Source organism: Oncorhynchus nerka, linkage group LG28 (genome assembly GCF_034236695.1).
Source record: "Oncorhynchus nerka isolate Pitt River linkage group LG28, Oner_Uvic_2.0, whole genome shotgun sequence".
Taxonomy (NCBI): Eukaryota; Metazoa; Chordata; class Actinopteri; order Salmoniformes; family Salmonidae; genus Oncorhynchus; species Oncorhynchus nerka.
Genome location: NC_088423.1, coordinates 43,884,905 through 43,899,504, shown reverse-complemented (window position 1 = coordinate 43,899,504; position 14,600 = coordinate 43,884,905). Strand labels below are relative to the sequence as shown.

General features: G+C 41.1%; 1 protein-coding gene across 1 annotated transcript in view; it reads right to left on the bottom strand.

The window, feature by feature from the left end:
- Positions 1-14,600, bottom strand: part of LOC115113259 (V-type proton ATPase subunit B, brain isoform-like) — a 42,385-nt gene that overhangs the window by 12,843 nt on the left and 14,942 nt on the right. The window contains exons 2-7 of the mRNA XM_029640728.2: positions 5,175-5,230; positions 4,519-4,617; positions 4,342-4,435; positions 3,696-3,773; positions 2,887-3,026; positions 515-616 (exon numbers count right to left, since the gene is read on the bottom strand). Coding sequence (XP_029496588.1) covers positions 515-616; positions 2,887-3,026; positions 3,696-3,773; positions 4,342-4,435; positions 4,519-4,617; positions 5,175-5,230 — 569 coding nt within the window. The remainder of the gene's footprint in view (positions 1-514; positions 617-2,886; positions 3,027-3,695; positions 3,774-4,341; positions 4,436-4,518; positions 4,618-5,174; positions 5,231-14,600) is intronic.

Below are 14,600 nucleotides of genomic sequence, written 5' to 3'. Positions count from 1 at the left end.
TTTCCCTAAATTGTAATCTCCTTTACATATGCTTCAAAATGTCCTAATCCCTTTTCACACCAGTCTGCCCCATATGCATTGCATTTCCGCTACCCTGTTACAGAGTTTGTGCTTATGTTACAAGGCCCTCAATGGTGTGTGAATTAGCCATCAGCAGGGAGAGGATAAGGGGGCCCAGAGGAGCAGAGGTGGGGGTCACTAACATCTCTGCCACAGGTCACAGAAGATTCCCCACCCGGTGTTAAATAGTCAGGACCACAGCAGCTGAACTAGAGAGAACTTGATACTGGCCGGCTGAATGTGTTCAAGACTGCTGAATAATAACCTGTCGACGTGGCCAGAACCTGCTCAAAGGCTCAAAACGCTAAGTCACCTGGTGAATGAGAGTGAAAAAAGGAGCTGGGGCAGTGTCACGTTGGGGTTAAGAGGAAGAATTAGCCACACACTAGAGGAAAAAACAGACAAGAACAAGATTTCAATTTTTTTTTTGTCTATCTGGTGCCGCTCAGCTCACCCCCATGGCGGCAAAGACGATGGCAAAGTTATCGTCGCTGTAGTCCATCACATCCTTGGATTTCTTCACCAGGCCAGCCTGACGACAAATCTGGGCAGCAATCTGAGAACCAAAACACAGGATTAAAAATGACGAGGTCTTGAAACATTTACGTTGATAAAACAGCCAGTCTATTCAAATGTTTGAACATCAGCGAGCGCCCCATCCAGCCAGCTAGTTACTGAAGTCTTCTGTGTGTGTCGGCATGCGTGTGTGCCCAACTCTGCTTGTGTCGGAGGTGCATAGTTGGATAAAGACTCAGTGATTAGGAATGTAGAGGGGAGGAATTTCACGCTTATCACTTAATGTAATGGTTGCGGTCTGTTAAATCAGAGTTGGCCTCTCAGTGCACCCTGAGCTGAGACACCTGGCCCATTGAGATCCGCGGCACAAATGACCCCATGACATCTGTTTAATGAAACGAGAAGCATTTTATACCATTCCAGTGACACGAGAAGTCAACTAGCACCATTAGTCAGACAAGGAGTACCCTGTTCACTGTTTTTACTACAGTAGGATTCTACAGTGGGCGCTCCATTCAACCACCCTCTTTTGATTATTTTATTCACTTCCAAAACAAAGTTGCTAATCAAGCGACCAGATTATCCCAAAATCACTGTTATTCTGTTGCTTCAGTGGGATTCTATGCATTTGATTGAGGCTCCTTCTCCGGTGAAATTTGATCTTGCATGTTTTAGTTTGGCAGTGTGCCCGGACAGTCATAAGGTCATAATGAGGCTGTTTACAAACAGAGATGACTGGTGAGAGGACAGCCACCTCAAGCGTTAACGACCTCATGGCTGGGCTACCAATCCTACATTAAATCAGTGCTATTCACACGATCGCCTAATCTCCTCTCGCCACCATTGTCTTATTAGTTTAATTCGTTTACCAGTTCAACCAGAAGGCCTCGGCGGCCATCACACTCTCTCCCCAAGGCATCAGAAAATAGCCTCCCTTCAGTCATGGGAAACCATGGACACGGTCTGATATGACAATATGAAATCATGAAACGATGCAGTATACTCTTAAACGTGTTTAAGACTGTATACATTAACTATTGAAACTCATAACCTTGTTTTCAAAGTCATTGTGCAATAGCTCGGTGGTCCGGACTTTTTGGGTTAGTCCTTTAGCATTGATATATCTTATCTTTTCCCTGAGATTTCAAGTGCTCATGGAGAATGATAAAACTAACAGAAAATTAGGCTTATAACATGTTGGAATGGAGAATGATTCTGACTTCACTGCCCAGCACCTTGCACCTATAATGTGCCATAACTCCCAAAATTGAGTCAGTTGAACAACAGTCAAGCTGGCAATGACAAGACATTATTTTTCACCCCATTCCAAGTTCAGTCAAAGGTAAAACCCTGACAAAAACATGTTTCAAACACTTTCAACAATAAATAAGCACTTTTACCAACTTCGACTGTCCTCAAAGAGTTGACGAATGTCCTTTTCGCTTGAGTTCACGCCAAGTAAGTTAGCTGTGGCACTTTTCCACAAAAAGTAAACTTTTCTAATGAATCCAATTTTAAATGACTGTCTGCGATAAGCAAATATTTTCAACTCTGTTCTCCAAATCCAAATTAAATACTCTATGACACCAGTGGAACTCTGGGAGGTTTGGTTGGTCCGTTCTATATTTTAGGCGGTGAGAGAGGAAGTGAAGTCCAGATGGCTGCCATGTGCCCATAACTAACACACTGACACACAGAGACATGGATCTGACACATGTTTAGAGGCAGGTTGGCAACTAATAGCAGTGCCGTATAATAACGTTATACGCTACCTTCAGGTTCTCTTTAGTAGGTTTAATGCAATGTGTTCAAACCATTGTAACTAAATAGGCTGTTAATACATGAGCCTAAAATGATATGGGGAACAAGCATCTAGTTAACAGTGTGTCTGATACAGACTATCAAATGTGACAGGTGCGTGATTGCACAAACACTACAAGACATATGAAGTGAGTAAAATTAGTAGATGTGTGTGGATTTCTGGAATGCGGTGTGTGACGATACAGGGCAAAGCTCTCTGTGAAATAACAAAACGCCCTCCACAATCAGTAAAATGTCAGTGGATTTGTCAGTGGATTTCTGAGATGTCCTCCACAGTGTGTGTGTGTGTGTGTGTGTGTGGGTCTGGAGGACATCTCAGAAATCCACTGACATTTTACGGATTGTGGAGGGCGTTTTCTTATTTCACGCACCTGTCCCATCTCCAATGCTATTGACTGAGGCTATAATATGGCAAAATGCAGCCTAAGGCATATATAGCGTATGCGTTTGGGTGTCCTAGCCTTCGCAGAGCAAGCGTCTACATCGTACCTCGTTGTGGGGCAGGCCGGCTGCAGAGAAGATGGGAATCTTCTGACCTCGGGCGATGCTGTTCATCCCATCGATGGCAGAGATACCGGTCTGGATCATCTCTTCAGGGTAGATACGGCACTGAGGGTTGATGGGCTGGCCTGGGACAGGGCAGCGGTCACAGCAGAGGTTCAGAAACACATACCAGAGTTAGCCACTTTCAACCCAGGTATTGCCCAGGTAGTAGTCAAATTTGGGATATAAATGGTAGAGTTGGCCTTATAATAGTTTCAATTCAGCCATTTACACTATGTGCAGTTGCACACAGACGTAGCATAAACTATGGTTTAGCAAATAAAATGAAGTAAGTACACTTGAAGGAGATACATGAAATCTGCCAAAAGGTTATACATCCATACATGGTCAGACCAGAGGTCAGGGTCAAAAACCTTATTGCCCTTAAGATGGAAGACTCATGACCCTCTTCAAGTCATCTATTCATTGGGATGCCATGCCTACACAATGGCAAGCTACACGTGAAAGGGATTCAGGGATGGGATCAACAGTCAATATAAATACAGTGTTTGGCCTTGTAGCAGTGAGATACAACTAAAGACTGAACTCACAATATACAAGCTAATGTTAGCTTCACATCTAAGTCCACTAGCAGAGTAAAGATGGGATTGATCCGGTGTAAGCTCAGTATACTAAGAATATAGTCCATATAGTTCTATTTCTGCACATCAGGGTCAATTGCATTTCAACACAGACAAGGTTATCTAAGAATATATTTCGCTTCCTGAATGAACTGAATCATAGCTCCGTCCTACCCATGATGTCCAGGTAGTCTTCAGCCAGCACAGTGGGGCCACGGTCAATGGGCTTGCCTGAGCCATTGAAAACACGTCCTAAAATGAAAGACATTCTCTATTAGTTTAATTTCATATTGCATGGATTGCCATCCACATAATAATCTCTGCCTCTGATTCGTTAAAGAATATGAGCAGTTACTTCAGGTTTCAGACAATGGTAGAGATGCTGCATTTTATATTTCCAATTAATTTAGGCCCATTATTGAATTATACTAGCAACAGATGGTTCACTCAACTATTCAAATACACCTAACCTTGAGTCCCACTGAGGCGGTATGACTGGGAGATTTATAAAAAGTCATACAAGCCTCAAAGATTCTCTTCGATGTTTTGTTCCCCTAATTTGCTCACAGAGAATACTCAATGCAGGACTCAAATTGAGGCATTAAGAGAGGCGAGGTAAAAATGGAACAGAACAATTGTATTTAGCACACCAAGAGAGTAAAGCCTGCAGGGTATTTTCTTCTGTGTGAGAAAGAGGGTGGGTGGAAACAGTTATACAGAGTGATGAAAACATTAGTCTTAATCAGTGGTGGATTTCATGCTTCCTCCTGCCTAGCGCCCACCGGATGCCACTCCGCTCGTCGTGAAAGGCTCATCTTACCCAGCATGTCCTCAGACACAGGTGTGCGCAGGATGTCACCGGTGAACTCACAGGCCGTCTTTTTGGCATCAATACCAGATGTCCCCTCAAACACCTGAAAATGACATTAAACGGTATCTTTCAGTCGTTTGTGGTGTGCGTGTGTGTGTGTGCGTGCGTGCGTTGCGAGAGACTCACCTGTACGACAGCCTTGGTGCCAATCACCTCCAGCACTTGGCCACTCCTCCTGGTGCCATCAGGTAAAGTCAGGTGCACAATCTCTGCATACCTGGGAAACTGCCACATTAAAAAAGGTTGGAAAACTCCATTTAACAAGCATGTTTATTTCGGTCTTTCAAAACAGGAAACATACATGGCCAGCAATTAGGTTAAAATAAGACTATCAATGTCACTAAGCAAGCCAGAACCACAGAACAAAAATCTTGCATAATTGCATCACATGCTCTAATAAGTTCTGGGGGCGGAGGGGGGAAAGATACAAATGTGATTTGCAGTCTCCACCCCCCTTAACGAAAACTGCAAGTTTCAAGCAAGTCTATTCCTTTTAAAAATTCAAATGATGGGAGCATTGAGAAATTGTGATTTGTTCTAAATGACCAGCGACAAAAAATTTGCATACTGGAAAAAAGTTCCTCCTTAGTCATCACATCCCAGTCTGTTGACAGAAGCTACAATACCATTCACGTTACGTGCGTCTGTCCACCAGAGATTAAAGGCTTGCACACGTCGCACCGAACGTGGACCTAGCTGAACGAGATACTAAGTACTCGTTCAGGAAATGCTATTGCTGTGTCTGAGCCCTCGTAGAAAAGTAATTTTACATCTTTAGTCACCTTCACATTATCCAGAATCACCAGGGGGCCATTCACTCCAGACACAGTAGAATATGCTGAAATAGAGAATAACAGTAAATATATATATTTTTTAAAAATAAATAAACATATATATATATTTTTTATCCATCAAATATTTAAAATATATTTAAAAAAATGTTTTACAAGTAGTTGATCAAAACAATGACCATCAGTATAGGGGGAAAATAACATGAATTTGTATTATTATTATTTTTTAAATTAAAACTAAACTTTCGTGAAGGGTTTAAAATGCCTTTCATGCATTTCATGGCCAAATGTCAAGAAAAACATGATGCACTTTGAACATATGGGATAAAATAGAATTTACATAGGCCAAAGTTTACAATTTATTAAACAATACGCCAGACACGTAGAGGTGAATGTTACATAATTACTGTGAATTTTGTATAATTATAAGTTAGGCCTGCCTAAGCACAATTCATCATTCATTCCCTGTACTCAAAGATTCACCCCAGTGTCTCAGATTTGGCTAGTATGTTAGGTTTTTTGGCTCCCACAATCTCTTTTGTCTGTGCAACAAAACAATTAAATGATTAGCCTAATACTCAATCTTTAAAATGTATTCTACCCAACTCCATAACATCAGTCTTAGATGTATCAAGGAGAATTCAGCCCTCGTGTTCACTTGGTTCCGGGATCCTAACCCCTTTGTAAATACACATATTAGAACACTTACCACCTGAAGGGCCACATCCCTCCCCTAAGGGCGGGCCAGGAGCCCAACACCACGCCAGTGATCAAAGCCCTCCCAAACACACATGGTATGGTAGATAACAGACTTTCTACTACAGCACGGGTGGGCCGCTTTGGTTCTCTTTTGTTTATTTCCTGCTTCCAAAACACAAACACCTGCTCTCCTCATCAAAACCATCTCTTTGCCAACCAAGGCAGTGCAAACTAGGCGATCATGCATTTCTTTTTACAGAACACCCAATAATAATAAAAAATAATGTTTGCTGAATCTTTTCATCTGAAATAGGACTTTTAACTAACCAAACTCACCACACTGGGTATTAAGGAGGCCAAGCCATTACGGGCAAGGGCAAATATGCAGATGGTGGAATAAATGGAGGCGGGCCAGGAGGCTATGATTAAAAAGCAACTGCCCCTAAAAATAAACTTCTCATTTTGAAAACAGTCTGTGGCAGTCTGAGTCAGAAACACTTATTCTAGTGTCAAAATTGACTACAAAGTGTAAATAGGATCATTTGTCATAAAGTTAATCTTGTCCAAAAAAAGAAGTTTGCAAGATGCCAGAAAGAAATTGTGTCACAGAATGAAGGGTACCGTAACAGTTTTTTACTTCTTCTATGATATCATGGCGGTCTGCAAACAACCGTTTAAGTGCATGCCGCCACTTACTGTGCTGGAATGTACGATCAATCCAGATCTGCCCAATTCTGTACTACCACAAAAATAAAATTATAAACCTAATAAATCCCTACTAATTTCCACCACACCCTCCCCCAAAAAGCCCCTCCCCTCCCCAATTAAACGTTATCTATATCATGCTGAAACACTCATGTCCTCTAACAGTTTTCCTTAGGTTGGGTTTATTTCAATCCTGCCCACAGCTGGCAGCAGTAAGCAAGTAGGTAATCATAAATTGGGTGCCACCCAATTGTAATTCCCATGGTCAATTTGCTTTGACATTTGATTTCCCTAAGGGGCTAGGTTAGGGACCGTCGGTTAATTACATGGGACAATATTGTAGAATGTAAATAGCTCCAAATTTCAATGACTTAATCTCAAACCAACTATTGCTTATAGAAATGAATATACAACTACTGAAATAATTTAATGAGACAACTAAAAGGGTGCGCAACATGAAAATATTGTCCAATTTACATTGTGTAATTTATTGACGGTCCATAAATAACTATAAATTGGCTAGCACTAGCTAGCCTAGGAGACTTCAAGACAATACCTGGTTAGACTCTTTCAAGTTATCTAGAAGAGTGAGTGACTAAATGTGTACTGTTTTGGCAGAGTGAATGTACAAACTTTTGCTATGTGAGAACACACACATTAAATGACAACAGTGGTAGGCCTGATCACCGACAACAATGAGACAGCCTATAGGTAGGTGGTCAGAGACCTGGCTGTGTGGTGCAAGGACAACAACCTCTCCCTCAACGTGATCAAGACAAAGGAGATGATTGTGGACTACAGGTAAAGGAGGACCGAGCACGACCCAATTCTCATCGACAGGGCTGTAGTGGAGCAGGTTGAGAGCTTCACGTTCCTTGGTGTCCACATCAACAAACTAACATGGCCCAAGCGCACCAAGAAAGTTGTGAAGAGGCCACGACAAAACCTATTCCCCCTCAGGAGACTGAAAAGATTTAGCATGGGTCCTCAGATCCTCGAAAGGTTCTACAGCTGCACCATTGAGAGAATCCTGACTGGTTGCATCACCACTTGGTATGGCAACTGTTTGACCGTCGACCACAAAGCACTACAGAGGGTAGTGCGTACGGCCCAGGACATCACCGGGGCCAAGCTTCCTGCCATCCAGGACCTCTATACCAGGCGGTGTCAGAGGAAGGCCCTAAAAATGATCAAAGCCTCCATCCACCATTGACTGTCGTCTCTGCTACCGCATGGCAAGCGGCACCGGAGCGCCAAGTCTAGGTCCAAAAAGGCTTCTAAACAGCTTCTAACCCCAAGGCATAAGACTCCTGAACATCTAATCAAATGGCTACCCAGACTATTTGCATTGTCCGTTCCCCCCCTTTTACACTGCTGCTACTCTGTTATTATCTATGCATAGTCACTTTAATAACTCTACCTACATATTACCTCAATAACATTGACTAACCGGTGCCCCTTGCTCATTGACTCTGTACCAGTAACCCCTGTATATAGCCTCGCTATTGTTATTTTACTGCTGCTCTTTAATTATCTTCTCTAGGGTAGGGGGCAGCGTTTGGAATTTTGGATGAAAAGCAGGCCCAAATTAAACTGCCTTATACTCAGGCCCAGAAGATAGGATATGCATATAAATTGGTCAATTTGGATAGAAAACTATAAAGTTTCCAAAACTGTTAAAATAGTGTCTGTGAGTATAACAGAACTGATTTGGCAGGCAAAAACCTGAGAAAATCCATTCAGGAAGTAGGATTTTCTTTTGTTGGTAGTTTGATTCAATGCTATTACAGTATCCATTGACTTAGGACTCAAAATGCAGTTCCTATGTCTTCCACTAGATGTCAACAGTATTTAGAAATTGTTTCAGGCTTGTATTCTGACAAATGAGGGCGTGAGAGCAGTCTGAATGAGTGGACCCTGCCGTGTCACAGAGCTTTTTCACGCGCGCGACCGAGAGAGTGCCTTTCTTGTTTACCTTTTATATTGACAACGTTATTGTCCGGTTGAAATATTATCAATTATTTAGGCTAAAAACAAACTGAGGATTGAATATAAACATTGTTTGACATGTTTCTATGAACTTTACGGATACAATTTGGATTTTTATGTCTGCCTGTTGTGACAGCGTTTGAGCCTGTGGATTACTGAAGAAAACGCGGGAACAAAACAGAGGTTTGTGAATATAAAAAGAGACTATCGAACAAAAGGAACATTTATTGAATAAATGAATGTCTTCTGAGTGCAACCATATGAAGAAAATCAAAGGTAAGTGATTCATTTTATCTCTATTTCTGACTTGTGTAACTCTTCTACTTGGCTGGTTACTGTTTGTAATGATTTGTCTGCTGGGCTATGTTCTCAAATCATCTTAAGGTATGCGGTCACCGTAAAGCATTTTTAAATCTGACACCGTGGTTGGATTCAGAAGAAGTTGTTCTTTAAACCTATGTAAAATAGTATCTTTTCTCAATTTTTATAGTGAGTATTTCTGTATTTGAATTTGGTGCTCTGCAATCTCACTGGATGTTGGCCAGGTGGGAGGCTAGCATCTCACATACCCTAGAGAGGTTATGTTACTTATATATATTTTTTTATTTTACTGCATTGTTGGTAAGGGCAAGTAAGGAAGCATTTAATCTGTAAGGTGCTTTGATTTGAAACCAACAACAACTCTGGTTTGGCTTCAGTCATGGCCGCTGCATTGCTTAATGACCAAAACGAAAAACTAGGCCAAAATCAGGAAGTTCAGGCCCCCCTTTAAAGGCCCAAGTATGGAGAAACAGAAGAGCATAGGTGTGGTCCAAAACTTTGTCCTCTTACTTTCTTTGGGAAAACATTAGCTCTGCTGACATTAGGGCCAATTTGGTAGTGTCTGCAAAAACCGGGGGCCTCCGTCTGCTTCTCCTCGCACAGCTATAGCATGAGGCGGCGAAGTGAAGGGGAGTACGGGGGCATTGTTTTCACCAGGTCTTCCATCATGCCCTTGTGTTTCTTTTTTTCTGTGAACCGTCAATCTCTTGGCCAATATCAAAGCTGCAAGGAAATTAGAGCAGACTGGTTCTAACACAGAACACTAAAGCCTGGCGGGGTGCATCCACTTTGCCACTAATTAGGCAGTGGCCAACAAATAACCTGTCAATGCACTATAGCGCTATAGCCATTTCCCACACACACACCTGCATTTCAACCCCTATTACCCAGACAGGCTGTAAGAGAGAGATGGGGAAGAGTGAGAGAGAGTGAGACAGAGAGTGTGAGAGACAAAGGGAGTGCTCAAGTGTGATAAAAGGACCACCCCAACAGAGGGGCACTAGTTTCCCTTCCTTCCCCAAATAAAACTGCCTCTGCTCGGACTACTCTATGAACTCCCTGCACCGGGAGTAAAGACATTTGTAGAGGCGTAAAGAGACTTAAAGATTCCAAAATCTACAATACAATTATGCAGCATCTCATCCTGATAGAAACTTAGCGCCTACCAGTGATTAAAGTCATTGATTAATTCCGTTTTGCCTCCCTCTACCCTAAGGCACAGGCCTTGAACGTAGGCTAATGAGTAGTCTAGGATTAATTAACATTGCTAAGTCTCAGTGCGAGACCAGGATCCCAGTCTCAAAACTGTTTTATTTAAAATGATCTCCTAATGAGCTATGAATACTGGTTAGCTCTATTTCATAACTTAGCACAACTAAAAATCTGCAAGTAGGCCTATATGAATTAAATATAAGCATGCAGTGGTGATAATCATGATGTAGGCTAGCCTACATGATATCTTGACATAATAAATTATTAACTATGCCACACCATAATACAGCCTAGCATTTGAGTTTTGTTTATAACTACCCGGTTGATAAAAATATAGGCAAATCTTTGATTATCAATTTTTTTAAATTTAAGGTTAGGGCCCCTAACCCCATCTCTCTCTTACAGCCTGTCTGGGTAATAGGGGTTGAAATGCAGGTGTGTGTGTGTGGGAAGTGGCTATAGCGCTAATGATTCGTTTTTCTCAGACTAAAAACGTTGCATTCAAACCTTGCAATTAACCGTGCATCTAAAATCTGTAAAAATTCAACCTCATCTCAGATGGACTTCTACTTCATAGCCTAAAGCTCGAGTTCCCACTCAAATTTGTTCCCAAAACTAAAAATACAAAAACGTAACTGCAGAAATATGCAGAAGCACTGTCAATATCCCAAATAACGAGTAATGCAGGCCATCACAAATATGTGTGATATACTCCTAGTCATCAGCACACCCTTATCTCCTATTGGCCCACAAGCTCAACAGTCAATTAAATAAAAGATTAGCCTCATGATTGACATGATTATACTTTCGCCTCTGACAAATCTTGCATCCAAATACCCCCTTAAAAAGCGGCTTAATGTATGTGTTGTACAGTTTTTTTTGTTTGCCCATTTCTCCTCAGACAAATTGCAGAATGTATGTTGGTTGGTCATGTTAGACCTATTATGGACTTAATAGCTACACTTACCCCACAAATTATCCATATATGGCTCAAAGGAGATACATATGGCTACTTACTGAAGGGTTATAATAATTATGATGCAAGAAAATTGTGGCTGTACAATTGTACATCAACCTCTTAAGATCTTTCCACAAGTACACAAAACTCTAATGGAAAATATTTGAAAACAGAAAATGGGAACATAAGCCCAATTTCAAGATAGCCCTATTTGCAGAGACCATCTTCACATTTATTGTGTGAAAAAATGACCATAGTTTAATCTGGTGGATAGTACCCTTTTAGAACACAATAAGTACTTCCAACAAAGCAAATAAATGTTGTGGTGCATTGCACAGACACATTGTTGAAATTATGGTTTAGATTAGGCCCACCAGAACTTTCCTAATAATGAAAAAACAACAACTCAGATGTCCTCTGAGACAGTTGCACACAGCTAAAATAAATATAGTACCCACTCATTACACAAGATCATGATTAATCAATGCGCTACACATTCATATGATGTGAAGGAGCAACATTTCTCATTAGGTTTGAAAAACTTTCCCCACCCCTCTTTTGCTACTTGAGCTCAAGTGCAGCAGTCCCCTGGCTTGGCATGCAACGGCAGTGTGGGTCACCCTCCGGCCTGTTCAGCTGCCAGAGCCCTTTGTGTACAAAGATGTTAATTGGTCCTAATCCGCCACTAGAAACTGTTTTGGTAGCCTGACCTCACACCCTGAAGGACACCTTGGTGTGAAATACTAAAGGGCCCATTCAAGTATCAGAGAAAAGAGGCACAGAGCATTCCAACACAATTGAATTTCCCAGCTAAAAAGAGGGGGCTCTGTGGGTGCTGGGATGGGGCGCAGCATCATTCGAACGCTGAATACATGGTACAAAGCAGTGGTAACAGTGACATGCGGCTCACAATCAAGTTCTACCCGACCACAAGCACGCACAGGGGGCTTCTCACAGGCCACCAGGAGATGGGAATGCTAATTGGCCCAAGCCTGAAACCAGGGAACCTCCTTAACTCAAACATGCAACTCTTAGCCAACAAACACACTCAACCAAAAAAGTTTGCTTAGATCAGCCTAAACCTAACAATCTCCTTGTTGCCACTCATCAGAAGAAATATGGCAGCATTTAAGACAAACAGTACAAATCCTGTATAGTATCAGAATAGGCTTATTGGATGTTGGAATGAAAACATCCCTACTATCTTTAGGCAAATTAAAGGCTTGCCCATTGTCAAACAATGCTCTGCCTTATTCAAGTTGGATAGATAGGTTACTCTTAGATGGAGGTGTTGGATCTTCGGTGAATTTTCAATGGCGCAAAATCCAAGGCAAAGGAGACAAATGGACCAAGAGCACCAATCAATTTGTAATAGGGAGGCAATTTCAACTCAATTCTGATGTCCTTGATGGTAAACAAAAGTGTATATTCCTAGACTTTCAATGATCATTTACAGGACAAAGGGATTCAAGGAAGCACACCCCCAGAAATGTTCAAACTCAGAGCCTTTCATGTTTGTGCAACTACAAATCACGGAGCATGCAACGAATTGTTAAATTGTCCAATAATCATGAAGCAACAAGCAAAGAATCTCAAAGCACTTGAAACTTGAAAGTAATTCACCAAGACAGGGTTCTTTAAGCAGTGTTCACATTGGCAGTTTGAAGTGAATCAAAATCCAATTTGAATTGGTTATTTTTCCTGCATTCTGAACAGCCCAAAACCACATGTAATCTGATATTTCAAGCCACCTTCACAGGTGGTTTGAAGTCTGATACAAATCTGATTCCTGGCCATGTGCCTGGGCGGCAGGTAGCCTAGTGGTTAGAGCGTTGGACTAGTAACCGAAAGGTTGCAAAATCTAATCCCTGATTTTTTAATTTTTTTAATCTGTTCTGCTCCTGAACAAGACAGTTAACCCACTAGGCCGTCATTGAAAATAAGATTTCTTAACTGACATGCCAAGTTAAATAAAAAATAAAAATGTAACTTGTGTCTGAATGGTCAAATCTGATTTATTTGCCCTTGTTTTGTTAGACTAATGACAAAAAAAGAAATGTCCTATGTAAATATTTACATGAACATAACAAGATTCAACAACTGAGACAAACTGAACAAGTTCCACAGACTTCTGACTAACAGAAATGGAATAGTGTGTCTCTGAACAAAGAGGGGGTCAAAATCAAAAGTCAGTCAGTATCTGGTGTGGCCACCAGCTGCAATAAGTACCGCAGTGCATCTCCTCCTCATGGACTGCACCAGATTTGCCAGTTCTTGCTGTGAGATGTTACCCCACTCTTCCACCAAGGCACTTGCAACTTTTTTTGAAATCTGACACAGCGGTTGCATTAAGGAGAGGTATATCTATAATTCCATGTGTATAACTTGTATTGTCATCTACATTTATGATAAGTATTTCTGTTGAAACGATGTGGCTATGCAAAATCACTTGATGTTTTTGGAACTAGTGAATCTAACGCGCCAATGTAAACTCTGATTTCTTGATATAAATATGAACTTTATCAAACAAAACATGCATGTATTGTGTAACATGAAGTCCTATGAGTGTCATCTGATGAAAATAATTCAAGGTTAGTGATTAATTTTATCTTTATTTATGCTTTTTGTGAATGCTATATTTTGCTGGAAAATGGCTGTGTTTGTGGTTTGGTGGAGACCTAACAATCGTTTGTAGTGCTTTCGCTGAAAAGCCTATTTGAAATCGGACACTTTGGTGGGATTAACAACAAGAATAGCTTTAAAATGATATAAGACACATGTATGTTTTAGGAATAGTAATTATGAGATTTCTGTGGTTTGAATTTGGCGCCCTCCATTTCCACTGGTAGTTGTCATGTCGATCCCGATATCGGGATTGCAGCCATAACAGGTTAACCCCTTGCCTAGCTAATGTTAGCCAGCTAGCTAACATTGCCACCTAGCTAGAATTCGTAACATAGTATGTTTTGCAAATTTGTAACATATATGAATTGTAATTTGTAATATTTCACATAAAAATGTTTAATGAACCACAAATGAATACATGCCATACTAAATGGAGTGTCTTAGATTCTACACAGAATACAAAATGCTCATCGACCAAGTTGTGTCAGTTGTTTACAAGCTACCTAGCTAGCTAGTTGACTGCTGTGGCGAGCCAAAAATTGTTTTGAAAGTTGGATCATTTTATCCTTTGAGGCTTTAAAAGTGGTTCTTACACTGATTTTAAACATTCAAAGCAACTAGGAAACATTCATGGCAGGCATTGTTGTCACCCTAGCTTGGTACATCACTTTGAGTGATAGGACGCCCGAGCACCATCAGACTACACCACTGCCCACACACCCACCGTTACTATGACAACTAGCATAGCCATGCCAGCAAATGACTGCCGTCTGGACACAAACTAAATTGAATTTGGTCACTTGTAACTTGCCGTTTGTACAGTCAGTAGAGCATAACGGATTTGAAAAACAAAACTGATTTGAGCATTAAGGCCTGCAGTGTGAACAAACTTTACAACATTATACAGT